The sequence below is a fragment of the Lissotriton helveticus genome, chromosome 1_1 (assembly GCF_964261635.1).
Source record: "Lissotriton helveticus chromosome 1_1, aLisHel1.1, whole genome shotgun sequence".
In the NCBI taxonomy this organism is placed as follows: domain Eukaryota; kingdom Metazoa; phylum Chordata; class Amphibia; order Caudata; family Salamandridae; genus Lissotriton; species Lissotriton helveticus.
Window position 1 is genome coordinate 1,681,342,049 of NC_136057.1, and position 22,320 is coordinate 1,681,364,368.

Genomic DNA, 22,320 nt, shown 5'->3' on the forward strand with positions numbered 1-22,320 from the left:
GTTTTAGAAGTATAAAATGAATTATGTGGTTTGTATTGATAGTTGGTTTCCAGATCATTGTATATCATTAGTTATATTTACTGTATGATACAGCCACAGCTTGTAGAGTTCTAATTGAACAGTGTTGTTTATTATTATCTTGTTTTTTGTGATAGTTTCATTACTAAGCATTATTGCTGCCCGCAGGATGACCGCCTAGTGGGTTATTGGTTTGCGTTTTAAATCTGCCTCTGAACATGGCTCAGTGACTGGCTCTGCATCCGAGGTAGAGGATAAAGTGCTGGATTCTGGCTGTGAATATTCTGTCTGAGAGGAATCATCTGATTATGAATCTACAATTAGCACTGATGAGGTGCCTCTTTTTGAGAAGGACAATAATATGATGATAGTGCAGCATGAGCAAGCTAGATTGCTGCCAGGGGCTGGAAGTGCTGAGCTCTGCATTGCCTCTAACATGGTGCAGCCTGTTTTGCCCGTCTTTAGTAGTGTTGCAGGGTGTAGAGTTAATGCAAAGACGTTTTTGCCAATCAATTTCTTCCAACTGTTTATTGATGATGTGTTCTTGGTCTCCCAGTGACATTGGTTTGAACCATTCCAGTCATAATCATTAGGCCCAGCCATACAAGTGTGTCACCGTCTTAATCGGGTAAAGGGGAACGCTGGGTGGTATGATTTTGTGGATCCCTGCCGATTCTGGAACTTTATGTCACAGTAATGCAAGGAAAATTTGTGATTTTAGACAATATTTGAGGTTTGTAGGGCATTGTTGGTAAGAAAAGATACTGGGATCTTTGCAAGGCACTCCACTGTGGGCTTCCCCAGCTGTCTAGTTCTCAGAAATGTCTAGGTTTGGTAGGATTGTCAAGGTGGATGCTGAGCCCTGGAATAAATACCTCAGCTACCCGTATTGTTGATATCACCAGATTGCATTATGGGCCTTTCCTGTCATAGGTGCTATGCCCATGCACACAAGTATATTATCATTTTTATATGGGAAATGTGGGGGAACGTTGGGTGGTAGGAAATGTGTGCCTCCCCACAGAGTCTAGAACTTTCCCTCACAGAAATGTGAGTATAAATGTGTGTTTTAGCCAATGTTTGAGATTTGCAAGGGCTTGTGGGTTTGAAAACATTGCAGGATCCACACAAGGAACACCTCCCTGGACACCCCTGGGTGTCTAGTTTTGACAAATGTCTAGGTTTGGTATGTTCTTCATGGTTGCTGCTGAGCCCGTGACCAAATATTGTGGGTACCCCATTGCCAAATCAGATCATTTTTTGATTTCTCCAAATTGCATATTGGCTACTTTCCTTTTGCGGGCACTAGGCCAACTGACACATGTGAGGTTACATTTTATCGGAAAACCTGGAGAAACGCTTGAGTGGTACGAAATTTGAGGCTCCCCACAGATTCCAAACGTTTTCCTCACATGAATGTGAACAAAATGTATTTTTTTAATCCAAAGTTTGAGGTTTACATGAGCTTCTTGGTAAAAAATAACCCTGGTGAATGCGTTGCAAATGACACCATTCTTGACTCTCCTGGCTGTCTAATGTCCAAAAATGTGCAGGTTGAGTAAGTTTCCCTAGGTGTCGGCTGAACCAGCGCCCAAAATCCACAGCTACCCACATTGCAAAAAAAGGGTTGGTTTTCAGTGGGAAAATGTTATATGTGCATACTGCATTTTGTTGCCTTTTTTGTCGCAGGAACTAGGCCTACCCACAGTAAAGTACCATTTTTTTGGGAAGAGTTGGGAAAAAACACTGGATGGTGTGACATTTGTGACTACCCGCAAACTCCACAAGTTTTCCTCACAGAAATGTGGAGAAAATGTATGTATTCAGCCAAACTTTGAGGCTGGCAATGGATTCTGGGTAAGACAACCTGGTGACAGCGACGCTGGTCATGCCACCCTGGATTCCCCCAGATGCCTAGTTTTAAAACAATTAACACCTTTAGTTGGTTTTGATGGGCGCCAGCTAACGTAGGGCCCAAAATCTTCAGCTATCCACATTGCAAAAAAAGAGTTTGTATTCCCACTGAATAGAGTTTGTATTCAGTGGGAAAATGTAATTTGTCCATGTTTTGTTTTGGCCATTTTTCTGTGGCAGGCACTAGACCGAACCACACAAGTGAGGTAACATTTTTATCTGGAGACTTCTGGGAACACTGAGTGGTAGGAAATTCCTGGATACTCACAGATTTCAGAACTGTCCCTCACAAAAATGAGAGGAAAATGGGTGCTGTTAGCCACAAATGTACGTTTGCAGGGGCTTCTGGGTGGAAAATCTTATTAGAACAGCAAAAGTCACACAACCCTGGACACCTCGGAGTGTCTGGTTTTCAGAAATGTCTAGGTATGGATGATTTTCCAGGGTGGCGGCTGAGCTTGGGCCCAAAATCTGCAGCTACCCACATAGTAAATACACTATCGATTCTGCTGGGTTAATTATGATGTCACGAGGTCACAAATTGGGTATATTGTGTCAAAACCACTAGGTCTAGCCACAGAACTGGGGTACCATTTTTATCAAGAGACATATGGAAATACGGAATAGTGGAACCTTTGCCATTAACAATTGGATTTCCCTGCTTTTGTGCCTTCCATATGTAAGCCAGAGTGTAGGAAATAAGAGATTTTGGAAAATGCCCTCTGAATCACATGCTAGAATGGGTACCCAAAAATTCAGTGATGTACAAATAACCACTGCTCCTAAGCTCAGTATCTGGTGTACATTTCAGAAATATATATGTTTCCTTCATGCTCATTTTTCACACTTTATATTTTACCATATGAATTGCTGTATAGTCGGTACACAATGAAACACCATTGTAAAGTGCAGCTCGGTAGTTGGCTCTGGGTACCTCGGAGTCTTGTAGAACCTACAAGGCCTGTATATCCACACGGCCAACAGGGTCTACTGGGTGTAACCGTATTTTGCTTTTGTAAATCTGACATTGTAACAAGAAGTTACAGATGAAAACGTTGTCAGAAATGAGCTCATATTAAAAAAAAATCAAAAGTAGTTTCTTTGTGAAAGCAATGAGGGTTCTACACAAATAACCCTATATATTCAGAAAAATGTCTATTTTTCAGAAATGTATGGCTTTCTGGTATCGCCCATACGATTCACACCTGTTTTCACCATAAACCAGAAGTAGTTTGAAATCACAAAAATTAGAACAAATTGACCATCTCTTATAGAGTTTTTTGACTCAACACTGCTTGTTCCTCAAAGCTGGAAATATGGTGATTTTAGCACAGCATACCTTTCTTGCGCAGCACCATTTTCCCATTTCCCCTCAAAAACGAACTTTTGCTATATTTTGGCTATTTACTTGGTCACCTCCAAGGGAATCCACAAATCATGGGTACCCTTTGAATCCCCATGGTGTTGGGAAAAAAGGACGCTAATATGGCATGGATACCTTATGTGGAAAAAAGTTAAGGAGCCTAAGCGCGAACTACCCCAAAGATCCAAAAAGGGCTCAACATTCTCGGGGGAAAAATACTAGCATGGAAAGGGTTAAATAAACAATAGATAAACAAGAGAACCATCTTGTTTATCTCCTGTTACAGGGCCTCCAAGTGATGGTGCTTTTCTTTGATTTGGGACCATGTTAATGACATTGATGTAAATTCTATTGTATGACCATTCTGAAATTATGTCTAACACCCAAGGATCTGATAGTAGGTTTTGCCTGATTGTTAGATGTGCCTGTCAATACTGGGATGAATGGTGAGGGAGATGGCCCAATCAGAAAGTCATGTACGTCTTCTTTTTTCCGGGCCCTTATTGGATGATGGGTCTCTGTTTCCATTGCTGTCTTTCTGTGTGGTGCCTGCTGTACTGTATGGTATTTTGACTCTGCGAACAATAGCCATATATCGCAATGAAATGTAGCGGAAGTGCAAAGATTGAAAAGTATTTGGCCATATTACTGCCGTCTGTACTAGGAAAAAATTGTCTTCTCTGTAGGATTCTGAGAGATTTTGTGATATCAGTGTCAGTCTTGATAGCTTGAAGAGCCTCATTTACATGTCTGCCAAACATATGTTGGCAATTAAAGGACAGGTCAATTACCTTTAACTACCCTTCTGTTCAGAAAGCTGTGCTTATCTTCCCCACAACAATGAAGGCCTACACATTGATGATGGCTTTGTCGACAGTGTGACCATTGTTGATGATGGCATCCTAGTTCATGACATCATTGATGATGTAATTGTCGTCAGTATCTTTGGCAATGGTTTTACAGATGATGGAATATATCCTAAACTCATTGATCCATAGGCACAATTTTATGTCATTTTTCTTTCATAGCTGGTGAGATTCCTCAGGTTGTAGAGGGGATCTCACCCTGTCCAGCAGTCTGTCCCTTCAAGGCAGGGATAGGGGTCTCTTGGGAGTGACACAGGGCTCTAAAGTAGCCCCACTGGCTGATATCTTTTCTGCAGCACTGTTCAGATTGCACTTTCTGGATTTTAGAGTGCTTTTCTCAGATTATGCCCATGGTGAGTGAGCATTAAGGAGACATAGCAGCCTAAACATTGTCTCAGACTTTTGGTGCTGAAAGTCGCACAGATCTCACGGTTTTTTGGTTTATAGCCAGCTTTATGCAGGCACAAAAATACATTTTGTGTTCGGGACATTATTGTAAACCTTCCTGGCCCCACACACTGCACAGGTCTTGAATAGAGTCCTTGAATGTAAGAAGGTTGCCATGGCTTCAGTCACAGAAAATATATGTAAAGAAAAAAGGACAACATTTCTGCCTGAGCACCAAGTGCAGATTTCCTTGTTAGTACTGGCTAAAGGTTCAGAAGAAGTATAGCTGAGCACAGCTCAGACCATACCAAGCGCTAGAAAATCTGGAAGTTGGAGCCTTTGAGGAAAGTTGGAATGCTGGGCCCCTCCACCTGATTGGCTGAAATGTGGGTCATATAATGACGTGAATGGGCTAACTGTGGTTTGTGAACGTTTATCCGTATTTTTCAGTTTTAATTTGCATATCGAAATAGTACTAATTTAATACTGACTGAGATTTCCCAGCCTGATGCCAGGGTTTAATTCAAGCATGCTAATCTATGAAAGATGCAATGCTACAAAGCTTGAAATATTGGAAAGGTGACAGGAACACAAAAGGAGAGAAACTGCTTTAGTGAAGAAAAGGGAAACAACTATCTTCAGAGGAAAGACTTCTCAGATGGAAGATATTTCTAAAAAACTTAAAAATATTTGTAAGAGTGAACAATGGCCTGATAGCAGAAATCCTTCCTCTAATTCGTGTAAAAACAAGGGTGGTGTTTAATGTCAGTGAAGTGCATTGCTGATTACAAGTGATCCTGATTGCTTTAACACAGCAGTCTTCAAATGTATGGTGTAGATTAACCTGTCTTTCTCTTACTATTTGTTTTAATTTAAAATAGAGCATGTTTTCTGTCAACTTGTTGGGCAGTCAGGCCTCCATCTCAGCAGGATCATTATCTTCACAGGGCGTACTACCCAAGATATACAATCAAACGTAGAACTGCACAATACCAACTTCAGAAAAAGGCAATGTGATACAGAGGTAATAGTCAACGGATAAACTTGAGAAATAAGTTCACCTACCTGGCTGTGATTATCAAAACGAAAACATGGCCAGAAATTTTGAAAATCTCCATTTCAGCTTAAAAAACGTACACTATTGAGGTACACAATTCTTGGTTTCATAAGAAAGACTACTCAGGGCAAGGCCTCTTTAATAGATGCACTTAATGTCTACGATCTTTGTTGCTTTGGAATAGGTCAAACTAAGCTTTGTATTTTACAATTGGCTGTACTACCAGCAATAGCATAGGGTAGGTAGTCTAGCGGGTTTTAAATTAAAAAAAAGTGGGCATGGTATGACGATGACATAGTTTGAGAGGTAAAATCTACTATAGCCCTTCTAGGGGCACTATTCAAGCTGCATTAAAAACTTTCATGTATCACAAAGTTTTCTCTTTAGAAACATAGGGGCATATTATCAAGGAACGGCGTTAAAACTATTGCCGCTTTAGCGGCAGGAAACTGCCGTTAAAGCGGCGTTAATGGGTTTGATAATACGCCCTTGAGAATTCCCATAGAAGCCCATGTTAACACCAGAAAATGGGCTTCTATTGGAATTCTCAAGGGCATATTATCAAGCCCATTATCGCTGCTTTAACGGCAGTTTCCTGCCGCTAAAGCGCGATAATTTCAAAGCGGTTCCTTGACAATATGCCCCCTAGTTCTAGTGTCCATTTGTAACTGGAAACTTTATAAAGAGGTAGCTGGCTAGTGGCTACTCTCCGGTATCTCAAGGAAATTAACCACAATTTGTTTGTTCTGTACAGACATATAAATCCATCACACCACTCATGGTTACCCTTTTTATGAGGATAGGTTCCTGAATGTAAATTACACCTGGAGCTCCTTTATGTCACAATCTCATGTAGTCAGTAAAAACATTGCAATAATGCCATTGAAAACTATTGCATGTTGGCACCTCCTGTGTATTCTTAACCATTGGATTGCCAACCTTACCTTTAACGATCTGCATCGCACATGCATGGTACACCTGTTCTTGGGTGGTGTTTGGAGGGAAGACTCTGTCAAAGACGTAGGGTTTGCCCTGCGCCAAGAAGAAAAAGGAACACTGTGAATGTTTTGTTACTTCTGATTTGGAGAATGATTCACACTAACAACGATCCACTTACCACATCAGCAAACAGTGTTTATAAATACATGAGCACACACTAACAGAACTCCAACAAATACATTATCTATGTTTTTAGTTCCATTATCTTTATTAATTCTAAATAACACAAGTTAATTCAATTATAATAAGATGCAATACAACTTGGCATTATGAACCATAAATAGATAAGCATTTCTTAAATACAAATGTAATGTATGCAATAGATATTATATTTAAAAGAATATGAGATCTGGGTGAGAAACAGTTGCATTGTTTAGATAAGAAGAACAACAAAATAAAAGACAGAGCGAAAAAGAAAGAACAGAAAATTAGTAAGCAGGGAAAAAGAGAAAAGAAGGGAAAATACATTATCTCTGTTTTAAGGTTCATTTGATAAATACCAAGGAGCGGATTTTCTGGACACTGCATGCCATACTCTTGTCTGCAGGAAACTGCGGTACTTAAGATGACCAGAAGAGAGAGAGGCTTGGTTTGAAGGTTTAGGATCTCCTATGAAAATGACATTTTACTATGTGGGAGTGAGTATTAAAATCAAATGTTTTGTCTCATTCCCATCAACTTTTGTTTCTCTGGAAGCTAATTTGGTGTTGTAGGCTGAACAGCCAGTACAACCAAAGCTATCCAGCACTCAGATATGGTAGTCATAGTAGCTTTTTATCTCAATATCCCACAGTAAACGACTGACCTACAGTGCTTTTTACTGCATGTTTTGCCATTTCAAAATACTGCAGCTAGGAGGAGTTATGATCACCCTATTCAAAGAGGCTCGCTTTATCAAAATGAGAAGGGTGAAAGGAGTAATGGGTTCCTCAGAGTGTTGTACCTGTGATGCAAAGGTTGTACACAGATTGCAGGTAAGGACGTAATACTCACTCCATTACACTTAGTTCATTAACCCCTTCGTCATGAGGCACAGTGGAGCTGCGCTCATGATGAGCCGAGCTCGTCATAACTGCCGCGTAACGCCCACGCGGGGCAAATTCCCCTCCTGTGCAGGTGTTCCATGGGAGTGGGCGGAGCCATGACAAGGTCAGCTCGTCATGAGGACAGCTCCACCGTGCAGCATGACGAGCTGGTCTCGTCACAAGCACTGCGGCGCCGCGCGCGGCCCCCCTCCCCCTGCATCGCGGAGGAATTAGCCCGCGTGGAAGGTGTTAAGCCTTTCTCAGTCCCAACAGGTGAGAACTCTGACACCAAGTAGCAAGACCAGAAAATGCACTTCTTGGCTAGAAGAAACATTTTCTGTGGATGAAAGAAGCATTTTCTGGTCTCACCACTAAGTGCCTATGTAGAGTTCGGTGGCATGGTTACTGCGTCACAAACGTGACGGATATCCCGTCCACCAAGGCTGGACTGGACGTAGTGGGTATCGAGCATTTGCCTGTGAGCCTGGAAGGGAGGGCTGGTGTGGAGCGGTGGGACCGGTTTTGGAGCGGTGGGACCGGTTTTGGAGCAGTGGGGCCGGATTTGCAGTAATGCTGCAATATCGGCCCCAGTAACAATAGCAGCAGTGCTGTGGGTCGGTTTTGTTACACAGAAGTGCTTCATGCTTTCTCCCCTGGCGGGAGAGTGGTCTGACAAAATTGCCAGGGCTGCTTTGGGTTCCCAGTTCAGCCCAGGTGCTGCTGCACTACAAAAGTATTATACCCAATGGCACTTGTAATACACCAGATGGGATGCCCATATGTTTGTGATGGAGTAATATGTCCGCCAAACTCTAAATCATGCCGTAAGTGCCATGGTATTCACGCTGCTTCATGCATTGAATATCACCCATGCGTAACAACATATAGATACCACATTTCATTACCAGGTACAGGTGAACTTCTTTATGAGTTTCTTCTTTATGAAATATAGCCCACCAGTCTGGTGATTTTCACCAGCGCCAGATTGTGGAATAAGAGACAACCTACAGATTGTGAATTACAGTTTAACATCAATAGTGGTTGAGGGTGGAAAGCGATCACCTTCTTCTTGTTTTGATATTGGACCTTCTTAAACATGCTACTGCTGTCCCTAGGATCAGAGAGGTATGTGTAAGGTTACCAGAATAGAATAGCACTTAAATTGAAAGTATTCAGGAAAAGTGCTCTTATGTTTTTTTAATGAAACTCTTTCAGTTCTAGACTGTATCATTTTTAATGCCCGAAGAGATAATATTAGTTGTATGGAATGCCATGATTGCCTCATTGATAGGATTTAATTCGGTTTGTCACTAGCATTCAATAACAGTCTAACATACAACCCTAAAGTCAAATCTATGGTTTGATAGGGAATGTAGACTGGCCCACAGCAAACCCTTGACAGAAGTAACAGAATAACAAATCTCCAGGGCTGTTCAAAGGTTTAATCAGAGAAATGAATTGAAAGAATTAGATGTCATTAAATAACTTTTATCAATAACCAGCTGAACTGGGGGGCTCGTAAACACAGTGCCACCAAGTGCCTCAGACTACTGAAAACAGAAATGAAAAAACAAAGAAACAGGTGTATTGTGAAAGCATAGAAATCTTTGAGCAGAGCTTGGATTCCCATCAATTGTCAACGTGATCAATCTTATCATCTGGTTATTCACCTGTACGAATGATATGTCTCTTGATCATAGAGACTATCTTCCAAGGAAAAACTCGCTCAATAAAGTCAAAGAGGGAGCGCCAGAGAGTAAAAAATAGATCATACGTTGTTTGGATCAATGATCACACAGGAACTGAGTGCAGTGCAAAACTTTTACAATTAAGAACCACAAGGACTTCTACAAAACGATAAAAAATTGGATGGAATTAATGCAAGCATTTGACAAAAAAAATCATATCTCTCTGGAAGGATCCTACAACAGGTCTCTAACCTTTGGACGGTTGATACATTCACATTTGGAAGCTTAGTTTTTTTTTTTACTCATCCATTTCAATTGTCTGAACTTGTAAAAGCAAAAGTGGGCTAAACCTATGAAAAGATCACACACAAAAATAGAAATTCTTGCTGATTCCTTCTAAACCAAAGTTATTGTTATGGTACCTTACTTCCTGGAATATTTAATATCTTAAGGAGAGGAATATAGCTCAAACTTCGTGGTTAGATACAGACAAATATACTGATGGTTAAGAAAGGTGGTGGGTAGGCAAGTGGAGGCCTGGATAGCAGATAACAAGATCCTTTCTCCAAGGAAACTTCCACAGGGACTGTCAACCAAGCATTTCGGGTAGGGTTTGCTCTGTTCAAATGTAGCAGTCAGAGTAAATGCCCTTTCATGTTGACTTTGAAAATGCAAAAGGATGAATGGTTTACTCTAACAAGTCAGGATTGCAACCTGTAATCTGCAGCTAATATTCTATATTGGGTTGTTTGAAGAAGTTACTTACCTTTTGCAGATATATAGTAACATGTTCTTCTGGTAGAGACTTCTCACTGCAGATTCCTCATCTTGTAAATACATACCAAAGCCGTACCCTCATAGCCGGTGGGTCTGTGGAATGACTCGAACCAGGATATCCTGCAGGACAGATTTTGGTGAGGTACTCATCCCTTTGGACCTGGTTGCCCAGGCAGTAGTGCTTTATGAGCATGTGGAGGGAAGGCCCACATAACTGCCTAGTAAATGTCTGTGACTAGTACACCAGGTGCCAGTGCAGTGGTAGCAGCCTTTTCTTCGATGAAGTGTGCAGGTAAGTCTTCTGGGGGCTGCTTCCTAGATCTTTATGCATAGGCCAGTCCATCACAAGATGGTCCTCTTCTGTACCTTTTTTTCGTAGAGAACCCAATGAAAGCTGGTCATTTTGCTGGTAATCTCTGGTTCGATCGATGCAAAAACAGACAGCCTTCTTGGGCTCAAGCCAGTGAAGCAGTTATTCCTCCTTATAGGAATGTAGTGAAGCATAGGGTTCCGGTAGAGTCATTGATTTCCCTATATAGAAGGTGTAATCACCTTCGGCACAAAATCTGCTTTTGTCCAGAGGACTAGTTTTTCCGGAAAGGACAAAGTGTATGTTGGTATACACACAATGCCTGGAGTTTACTCCCTAACCTAGCAGATATGATTGTGACAAGGAACACCATCTTGATGGTTAAGAGACGTGAGGGGAAACTGTGTATAGGTCTAAATGGTGAGCACATTCGTAAAAAATGTATCACAACAGGTGACTTAAAGAGGGAAGGCTGATCCGGTAACCATAAGAAGGCCGACAGAACTGACAAATAACTTTTAACTGTGGCCACAGCCAGACCTACATGAGACAATGAAAGACAAAACAAAAGGATGCCTGACAAACTTGTCTGCAAGGGTTGAACATGACGAGTGAAACCCCCAGCAACAAATTTCTTCCAGCGCCCTGAATTTACTGACTTAGTGAAAGACTATATGGGTGCCAGATTGACCCCAACTACTTCGGGAGGAAGAGCACAAGTCATCATCTGTTGCCACTCAATCTCCATGAGTGGAGGTATATGGTTGCATACTAGGGTGCCGTACCTGGCCGTGCTGTTGTGACAATGTTCTTTACACAAGCAGCTGGTTTGGAGAACAAATGCTCATGGCCAGAAGTTCTTGGTACCACATTTCCTTGCCCAATCTGGAGCCACAAGAATGACTTGGCATGGCTTTTTTTTTTTTATCCCTTTCAGCAATCTGGGCAGGAGAGGGAGGGGCTGAAAAGAATTCAGGCGTTCCGATCTCTAATGCAGACACTGTGCTTGTTTTTTGGTAGTGAATAGGTTGAACCAGAACACACCCCATTGGTCGAAGACGTCCTGTGCAATCCCCGAGTGTAAGTGCCATTCGGTATCCACTTGGCACCGCCAGCATAGTTCATCCTCACTGGCGTTTAAAGACCCTGCCTGGTGTCAAGCAGTCAGAGTTATGCCCTTATCGTTCAGCCACTTTGAGAAGCACAGGTGGTCACTGCAGGGTTAAGAGCCTCTGTCAAAATATTGGTCTTTACCTCCTGCAAAAGTAGGGATAAATCCAGTACTTCCCTTGCCCTCATAATAACAGCTGTGTAGTGGACAGTTTCTTCTGTGGAAATAGGATTAGGAGGTGAGAGGCCTGTGTCAGAGGATGTGTCAGGCCCATCGGAATCCTGCAAATCATCAAAATGTTGCCCTCCTCATAACAAACACTGCGATCATCATCATGTGAGTATTATCTGTGGAACTCTGGGTTGGTACGATGTGGGGCTGCAGCTTAGAAAACCAAACAATGGATTGGATCCAAATCTGGCATTGATGACATTGGCATTAGCGGCAGGGTTACCATCTGTGCCATTAGTCTTGACAGAGAAGGCAGTGTCGGACATTGCGCCACAATGGCAGCCGGCGGCTTTGTGCTCAGATATGGGACCGGCCCCTGGTGGAGTGGTGCGGTTGGCAACTGGGATAAATTTGCTGATGATCTTCTGACACTATAGAGAAAGGAGTGGTGTTAACCTTGCTGAGCTGTGTGAATGGGAAAGGGCAGGAATGCACCGTATTTGACATCATACAGCGCATACCTGTCCTTTCCTTGCACTGGTACACTTTTGGCTGCCTAGCACCAACAGAGGCACCCATGCACCATTATGCATGGAGGCCTGCGTTGTAAGAAGGATTGTTTTTGTGCAGGAAGGGCCCCCTTCCTGCACACAAACAATTCTGAGAGGCATTTCCCTCTTTCTATGTCACATATAAGACTTATTGAGGCATATATTGTTTTCTATCACCTTGATGTTTCTTTTTACTGTTTTTTAAGCAATGTAAAGGTTTGTTCATTATTGGGATATTGTAATTCTGTTTGTTCACAAACTCAGTGATTTTTCGTCTTCGGTGGGGGCGGGCGTAGGGGAGAGGTAGTATTGTAATGGATAGGCATATTTGTGTTGTGGGGCTAGAACAAGGGCTTTATGAGGTTAATTAGATTCAGCTTTATTACGTGGGGATTTAATTTAGCAGCATCACGGAGGAATTTTGTTAAGTGCGTTATGGGAGTTGGAGTTTTTGGGTGCAACACAGATCATTGATGCACAGCTGAGGGGTGTTGAGTCACGTGGGTGTGAGGAGTAAGAAGGATTGGTTACGTGGAGGCGCGAGTCGAGACCCGGCAGTATGAAAGTATCATCATTGACAACTACGAGAGAGGTGAACGAGGAGGTTAGTCTGTTGACATCGTCTTTTTCATGGTAATTAATCCTGCTGGACGGGGGGAAGAAGGGATGGCAGTTTGTTGGCGGTTGGGGTTTCAGTTTAGAGGGGAAGCTTTTTTTCAGGAAATTGTAATGTTTGGGTTATTTTGTGTTGTAGCTGGGTTTCGTCGAATGTGGGCACAACAGCTTGAAGTAAAATTGAAAATTGTAAATTGATACTTGTATAGCGCACTACTCACCCGCAAGGGTCTCAAGGCGCTTGTACGAATACCACTGTGGAACCCATCCTGGCTTTCCCTGTGAGGTGTTCACTCCTGGGCACCCCCAAAGTGGAGACCAGGGATTCCTAGCGTTGTGGGGGCCGTTGTGGAGATTAAGCAAGCTATTGCCCAGAGTTGAAGAGTGGGACTCCATGATTGGAATAGGCACCGAGGCGAGAATTATCAGGTCCGTGGAATTTTGAGCCCAAGACCCACCAAGGTGGGGAATTAAACCCTGGTCAGACCTCTGCATCAGGGTCTGCCGCTCTAACCATTGAGCCACACTTCTCCAGTGGGATGTAGCAGGAATAGCATGATTCATTTTCACGTAATTTAAGGGTGGTTTTGCAAGACGGGAGGGTTTAATGATAAACATGGGAGTGTTATTGAGTTAGGAATTAGTTTAGAGCAGGGGACGGTTGGGTTAGAACAAAATTTAGGGGATCAGTATTCAGTTAGGTTTCAGTCAAGGTCAGCTGTGAGCAACCGGTTCGGTTGTTTTTATGATTTATTGCAGTGTCCCCCGATGAAGAGTCACACCGGACTCAAAATGCATTGGGAAATGAAGTGAGGAGCCTATTCTGAAGTACATTCCACTGTTTGGATAACGTGTTGCTGTGAAAAGCCCGGACGGGTACGCAGTATTTATTTGGAGTTTGGAAAATGAAATTCAAAGAGTGTCATGACGCTGTCTCTGCAGTGATCTATTGATCTTATAACACGAAGTGGATGAATTTGTGTTTCTAAAGATGAATATAGTTAATGGAATACATGGAACAATGGGAAAAGTTCCCTATCACGCAGTGCGACAGAAGGGCAAAAGATGAGTGCTCTGACCTATACTTGCAAGTATGATCTGTGGACTGGGACGGCCCACAGGATCTGATCACACGCACCACAGGATAAACGTTTGATCATCAAATTAATATAAGAAGGTGTGCATCCTCCATCTTTACATATGTACTTTTAGAAAGTGGGCATTTTCTTGAGCCAGGTCAAGGAAAGGCAGGGGCTTGTGTACTACAAAAACTTTCCTTTGAAGTTTGCCTACTTCAAAGGCAGGAAGGGGTGTAAGTATTGGACCTCTGACACCCCAAAATCTGAACACATCTGAATTAAGGACATTCTGCCAGGAAGAAGAGAAGGATGATGTAGGAGGAACTACTACTCTGCCTGTTTCTTTCTTGTGCTGACATGGTACTTGCTGCTTCTGTTCTTGGAGTGGAAGGACTGGACTTTGCTTTCTGTATCCTGCTTCCAATGTTCTTTAAGGAGTTGTGTATGCTTGCCTCCTGAACCATTACAGATTTCACCTGCCAGTGCCTGGGTTCATCTGCTAAAAGTCCTGAGTTGCCAAGTGGTGCCAAATCCAGTTCCTGGGGCCTTGGAAGTGTAACCTGGTGATCTCAAGAAGAAAATCCATACATCAACTCCGAGCACCTATTTTCTTAACGCACCGCTGCAAAAAATTGAAGCAACGCCACTGCCTGCACCGAAGCATAGTTCCTGCTCAACGGACAAACTACAGCTTTCACCATAGGCCACAGCATGCCATTGCAGCGCGTCAGAAAATTCACTGTAGCGTGAGTACTAAGCACTGCGTCACCAATGTCCCTGGCACTTGCATCGACTCCAATGCGGCACCTACTTTGCAGCTGAGGAATCGATGCAGTGCCTGCTTCGTGGCAGTGAAATTGACACAGAGCCTGGATCGCCATTGTTGCATCGATACAGCACATCTAGATTTCCGAGACATCATCCCTGATCATCCATTCTTCATCCACACTGCTGTAAGGACCAAGCCTTTGTGTCCGTAAACCGACACATCTCCAGTAAGGAACCAGTACATCACCTCCCCTGCCAGTAAGGAACCAAAGCATCACCACCCCTGCCTAGCAGTAAGGATCCAACGCATCACCTCCCCTGCCAGTAAGAAACTGACACATTACCTCCCCTGTGCAGCAAGGAAATGACGCATTGCTTTGCTTTTCCGGCGCCTCACCTCCCGTGCGTCTTGCACTGGCATTAATTTTTGACGAATCTAAGGTACTTTCTGCTAAAAACAAATGCATCCATTGTTTTCTATGGACTAGACTTGCTTAATCTATATAAAGTGATATTTTGACTTGTGTATGTTGACTTCTTATCATTTTGGTCTTATTTTATTCAGATAAATATTGACTATTTTTCTAAACTGGTGTGAACTCCTTTTGTAGTGTTTTCACTGTGTGTGTGTGTGTGTACAAATACTTTACACATTGCCTTTGAGATAAGCTTTACTGCTCGTGGCAAGCTACTAAGGGGGTGAGCAGGGGCTATCTTTGCTGTTGGACTCCCTTACCCTTACTAGAGTGAGGGTCCTTACTTAGACAAGACGCAAACCACTGCCAACTAGGGACCCCATGTCTAACACTGACAGACATAGTTACCCTCAGACATACATGAACTTGTTCAGCAGAGTTCAGACATCTGGGAGTTGGTCGTAGATCATGCCAAAAGTAGGTATTATGACCTCAGTATTGCTCAAAGGGATCATTAATAAACATAATTTCAAAAGAAGAAAAGGCTCCAGGTGGCATAAGGCTGGGCCAAAGTTAACTGCTCATATAATTATGTATAATTAATACATAGGCGCAGAGCCCACCCATTTGGCACCAATGTCGACAGACATTTCCTCTCTTGTAGGAAATCAATTAGTTTAACCTGTGAGACAACATACCATTTGGGTAATTTACAAAGAGAAGTGCCCATCCAAATGCTTTATAATCAGCTTCATTACGCAACTCTTTACTGTTTAGGGGTGAAAATATAAAACATCTCAGCTTGGCAAAGATCAATTTAGAAGTACACTTTTCAAAACTATCTAATGGGGCTGAAAATTGAATTAACAATTCTACCTGTGAAACAAATTTGCCACAGCTTTGAATCTTCTGCTCTCTGATAAACAAATGCAAATTTAAAATGTGTGGAGGGTTAAGGAACATGGGCAGCAATACCAGGTGGGATATACTCAATTGGGATATCAGCACAGTGGTATTTTATAACATTTGTAACATAAAGTTAATCTTTATCTTTACATGAGCTGTGAAGCCAGTCCCTGCAAGTGTCTACAGGAGAAGCAGGTTACCAATCCAAGAAAGGCTGTTGTTTTGCAAATTACTTGGCGACCTGAAAAAAGTGCGAAGGGCCTGATCCTTGGCTGAGGTGAAAAACTGATTTTCAAATGAAAAAACAATGCTTTGTTTTACACGGGGACCGCCCAAAGATCTGAGATGCCCAAAATGGGCCACGCTTGCATTTGCACGCTAAAAATGCATGCAATTATTTTGTGCGACTGGGTAGCATTCTAGGACTGGGTCTCTGAGCGTGGTCTGCTCTACATGAAGACCAAGTAATTAACAAACTAATTAGAATATTGGATTATATCAACGCCACTGATGTGCCAGATGCACACGTGATTCCACGCCCTGCTCTGCTGCAGAAGTGCTGCTCATTTAAAGGCCTGCCAGTGGCAAAGTGACCTGGAAACCTGCAGCCGCAGGACAGATCCATTAGCTTCTCTGCAGGGCTCAGCCGCAGTGCTGCCAGCGGGGAATGGGATTCCGGGAACTGGTGTGCTGCCTTTTGAGCCGCACCAGGTCTGGCATAGATTTCCTGCATCGATCGCGTGGTTGAGAGAGAAAGAGAGAGAGAGAGAGAGAGATATGCTCTTTAGACAGCGCCCGGGCACAGTGCGCACGCAGCTAACGCAATCACTGCAGCCGCTCCAGCCTTGATGGAGCGAGAAGCAAATACACAGGGAGAGGCGCTAGACAAGAGTGAAGGCAGGAGGAGAAAAAGAGGGGTTAGTGCACTTCAGGAAATAGAGAAAAAGTACTCCGGGAACCCATAAAGTGGGGGTCAAGGTGTGGCAGGGAAAATGGGGCGGAGACCAGAGAGGTGGAGCTTGAAAAGCAGAGTCGGACAATTAACTTGTAACATTTTTTTTTTCTAAATCTGCTGCAAATAAATTGGTAACAAGGATAAAAGCAACCGCAAATCTGTTCTAGCTTACTTAACTGGTCACAAACAGGCTACATTTTAAAATACTCTTTTTGAGACACCTGCTGCGGATACCTCTGTGTGCCCAGCACTTTTGAGGGGATTATAACAGCGTAAGATAACTCTGGTGTTTCATGTAGTTCTGGAAGTGTTCTGTGTTTTGTCCAATCACAGTTTTGACTCATAAATTAGCATAGAGGGTTAATGCGTCTGCTGCGAAGCACATCATGTAACATGCAGATCACAGCTACATATTTTATGTAGATAGGTAAGTGCTGGACACATGCACATTTTATGCCTAAAGGCACTGGGAGGCACATCATGAAAACTCCAGCTTACTGCCGGTTGGGGCTCTTCCAGAGGGCCCGGGAGAAGGTATTTACGTCCAGTTGCACAGACTTGCCAGTGGTCTTGGCTCACCATCAAATTGCTATCTCTTGGAAGTACTTAGAAAGGCCCCAGACTCTGGTTATAGAGAAAGAAACTGCTAAAATGGGTGGAATATGAAGGAACGATAATAAAGAGGGAGGCGAAACAAGGTGATAGAGGCCCTGAATTTGCCCAGGCCTAGGGCGCCATATTTCAAGATTGTCCCTTGGGGGGCAGCTAGGGCAGGCTACTTGATGTTACAGACAGATGTTTAAGAGGGGGGTGATGATTAAGTCTCTGCTGCCTTGCAGTGCCTGTAACCTCTAGACTTTGCTTAGTTATTGGCCGTCACTAATACTGACCTGGCAGTTGCATAAGAGGGCGGTACTGGATGCACCACCTTCACCCTAGCAAACAGGAGTTAGTTTATAAGCACTTGTTTAATTCTTAGAATGTGTTAGTATATATTGATTTTTGTCGCTTGTGCCCTAACAACCTGCTAACTACATGTCCTCCACAGATCTAATGTACTAGACTTACTGTACTATTGTAGGTCACTCTATCCCTCCTTGCTTTCATTCTATATGATATATCTGTTTGCGTACCATGTTTGTGAATGCTGTTATGGGGGGGGACCACTCAAGTTATATGCTGTTGAAAAATATGCTGTTCTGTGTTCAGAAAATCAATAAAGTTGTGTTACAAAAAAAAGGTAGTTAGGTACGTGGACTATTGCTTTTGACACTGAGATCATTTTGCTACTTCCAGTTCATAAGTTGCTGTCTTTCTACTATAGCACAGTGATCTATTTACCGGCATCAAGGAGCTACATAGGAACTGTAAGTCTTGAATTTAGAGCCTTGTTGTTTTTTCTCAATCTTTTGTTATTCTAAGATTGCAAAAAAGGGCATCTATGGGAATTAATACAGTCTTGTTAGTACAGACAACCCTAATTACTGATGTACATTTTAAATCCTGACTTTATGTTTCTAACGACAGTTCACTTTTAAAATATAATGTCTACAAGTATGGACGATATGTGATTCCAACACCTTATAACGCCTATTTTCTTAAGTAACATTTTCTGAACATTAATTTACACACTTGTATGATTGGTAAAACACACTATCACCCAAGAGGGTATCCCGGTGCAGAGCAACTGTATGTGCCCAGCCATGCCTACTATAGGTTGGTTAATTGAAAAGCCAGGTCTTCAGCTTCTTGTGGAATTCAAGAAGAGAGGAGGAGGTTCTGATATGGAACGAGAGGCCATTCCATTCTTTAGGAGTGATCGCTTTAGAGAATGACGGTCCTCCTGATCTGGTTCTGTGTAGGTGTGGGATGTGTGCAAGTAGGAGTCCTGTGAAGTGGAGGTGTCTAGGTGGTTGGTGGAAAGAGATGCGACTGTTCAGGTGGGTGCATCCTGAGTTGTGTAGTGCCTTGATTGTGTGTGTGAGGAGTTTGAATTGAACGTGTTTGTGTATCGGGGGCCAGTGGAGCTCCCTGAGGTGTTGTATGATGTGAGTTCTACGTGGCAGGTTGAGGATGAGTCTGGGCGTCGTGTTCTGGATGGCTTGTAGTCTTCTAGTGAGTTGTTTGGTGATCCCAGCATAGAGGGTGTTTCCATAACTCAACTTGAAGGTGACTAGAGTGTCACCTGACTAGTGCTATAAAACAACTAAAGGAAAATTACAATAGCAGGTGCCATTTAAATCATTATTAGTACAGTTACTCATACACACATAAATCTTTCATTCTTACAGTGCATTCACTTCTCTCACATCAGGCAGGGATTGAACAAAGTAAAAAGCTTACCTCCAAGTCATAGTTTCTCTAAAGTATTTTGCGAGGTAATAAACGATAGGCCTTTATGTCCTTCCATTGCATTGGTATATAGGTGTTAGGCTTCAAATGTCTCTCAGCCAGGATGATACTCAAAAAAACAGAAGGGCTGTTGGCCGCTTAAATTCAGCCCTGTTTGTGCCCGGCAGGAAGTGAAAATAAGCAGCTGCGGCCAGTGGTGGGGGTACCTGCCGGGTAGTGCACGCAACGAAATTCGTTTTATTTATTTATACGTTTACTTACCTGTTTAACTCCGTGATCCATACATTACTACCCCTCACCCTGCCCTTCCCCATCAGCCTGGAGTCAAGCTATCCAGGCTGATGAAGGCTGATAGCCAGAAACCGGTCCTTGGATGCATGATTCCGGTCTGGGAAAGACATGGCTTGGTAGTTCGGACTGGACTGTTCCCATGAGGCACAGGGTCAGAGCTGATTTGCATATAGCCAGTGTCTAACCATGGGTGGTGTGGAGTGCAAAAATACGATGGATTTAGGCCTAGATCCTTGTACTGGGGTGAATGTATGACATTGTTCTACATTCTGTCCATCAACTGTGTTTTTTGCAATTTTCACCCTGAGTGGGCTGGGTATGCTCAGACGTGAGTCCCAGGCTCTCCACACCACTGGAGTCAAGCTATCCAGGCTGATGAAGGCTGATAGCCAGAAACCGGTCCTTGGATGCTTGATTCCGGTCTGGGAAAGACATGGCTTGGTAGTTCGGACTGGACTGTTCCCATGAGGCACAGGGTCAGAGCTGATTTGCATATAGCCAGTGTCTAACCATGGGTGGTGTGGAGTGCAAAAATACGATGGATTTAGGCCCAGATCCTTGTACTGGGGTGAATGTATGACATTGTTCTACATTCTGTCCATCAACTGTGTTTTTTGCAATTTTCACCCTGAGTGGGCTGGGTATGCTCAGACGTGAGTCCCAGGCTCTCCACACCACTGGAGTCAAGCTATCCAGGCTGATGAAGGCTGATAGCCAGAAACCGGTCCTTGGATGCTTGATTCCGGTCTGGGAAAGACATGGCTTGGTAGTTCGGACTGGACTGTTCCCATGAGGCACAGGGTCAGAGCTGATTTGCATATAGCCAGTGTCTAACCATGGGTGGTGTGGAGTGCAAAAATACGATGGATTGAGGCCCAGATCCTTGTACTGGGGTGAATGTATGACATTGTTCTACATTCTGTCCATCAACTGTGTTTTTTGCAATTTTCACCCTGAGTGGGCTGGGTATGCTCAGACGTGAGTCCCAGGCTCTCCACACCACTGGAGTCAAGCTATCCAGGCTGATGAAGGCTGATAGCCAGAAACCGTTCCTTGGATGCTTGATTCCGGTCTGGGAAAGACATGGCTTGGTAGTTCGGACTGGACTGTTCCCATGAGGCACAGGGTCAGAGCTGATTTGCATATAGCCAGTGTCTAACCATGGGTGGTGTGGAGTGCAAACATATGATGGATTTAGGCCCAGATCCTTGTACTGGGGTGAATGTATGATATTGTTCTACATTCTGTCCATCAACTGTGTTTTTTGCAATTTTCACCCTGAGTGGGCTGGGTATGCTCAGACGTGAGTCCCAGGCTCTCCACACCACTGGAGTCAAGCTATCCATGCTGATGAAGGCTGATAGCCAGAAACCGGTCCTTGGATGCTTGATTCCGGTCTGGGAAAGACATGGCTTGGTAGTTCGGACTGGACTGTTCCCATGAGGCACAGGGTCAGAGCTGATTTGCATATAGCCAGTGTCTAACCATGGGTGGTGTGGAGTGCAAAAATACGATGGATTTAGGCCCAGATCCTTGTACTGGGGTGAATGTATGACATTGTTCTACATTCTGTCCATCAACTGTGTTTTTTGCAATTTTCACCCCGAGTGGGCTGGGTATGCTCAGACGTGAGTCCCAGGCTCTCCACTAAGCATGGGCGGATTTTGCGGATCCACGATTCACGGATTTGCGTATTCACGGATCGTGGATCCGCAAAATCCGCGTATTTGCGTATTTGGGGCGGGGCTTCCATGCGAGTGCACATGCCTCTTGTGTGTATAAAAGGTCAGATACCGATCAGAGACAGCTGCCCAGCCTTGACAACGCTCACGATTGTTTTTTGGGCCGATAAATGAGTCACTGAATTTAAGCTTCAACTAGGGCACATGCTTACATGATATCTGTAAGTGCTTCCGGTTGAGGTTTAATTTTGTGCCAGGACCATCGTGCCAGAATGAACCCTGCCCTTCATATTTATTCAAGAAGACGCCACCGTTTTGGGAAGAGGGCACAGCTGCCTGGCCTGTTAACTATTTTACGATGGCGCCGGCAAGCTGCCAGCGCCATCCTAAAATAGTTACTACATTAGCTTCAACAGGAAGCTCGAATAGATAAAATAAAGCAGATGCACGAGCGCCTGCTTGCTTTTATCTATTAGTGCTTCCTGTTGAAGCTAATTTAGTAACTATTTTACGATGGCGCTGGCAGCTTGCCGGCACCATCGTAAAATAGTTACAACAACAGGCCAGCAAGGCTTGAACTTTTATCCTAGGAATCCGCCGCTCGCGGATTGCGAATTTTCGGTAAATTCGCGAGAGTTCACGGATCGCGAATTTACCGAAAATTCGCAAAATCCGCGAGCGGAGCGGATTTAGCGCTCATGCTTACTCTCCACACCACTGGAGTCAAGCTATCCAGGCTGATGAAGGCTGATAGCCAGAAACCGGTCCTTGGATGCTTGATTCCGGTCTGGGAAAGACATGGCTTGGTAGTTCGGACTGGACTGTTCCCATGAGGCACAGGGTCAGAGCTGATTTGCATATAGCCAGTGTCTAACCATGGGTGGTGTGGAGTGCAAAAATACGATGGATTTAGGCCCAGATCCTTGTACTGGGGTGAATGTATGACATTGTTCTACATTCTGTCCATCAACTGTGTTTTTTGCAATTTTCACCATGAGTGGGCTGGGTATGCTCAGACG

The 22,320-nt window shown here is 43.5% G+C and overlaps 1 protein-coding gene across 1 annotated transcript in view; it reads right to left on the reverse strand.

The window, feature by feature from the left end:
- Positions 1-22,320, reverse strand: part of KIF5A (kinesin family member 5A) — a 662,879-nt gene that overhangs the window by 436,602 nt on the left and 203,957 nt on the right. The window contains exon 2 of the mRNA XM_078688970.1: positions 6,550-6,637. Coding sequence (XP_078545096.1) covers positions 6,550-6,637 — 88 coding nt within the window. The remainder of the gene's footprint in view (positions 1-6,549; positions 6,638-22,320) is intronic.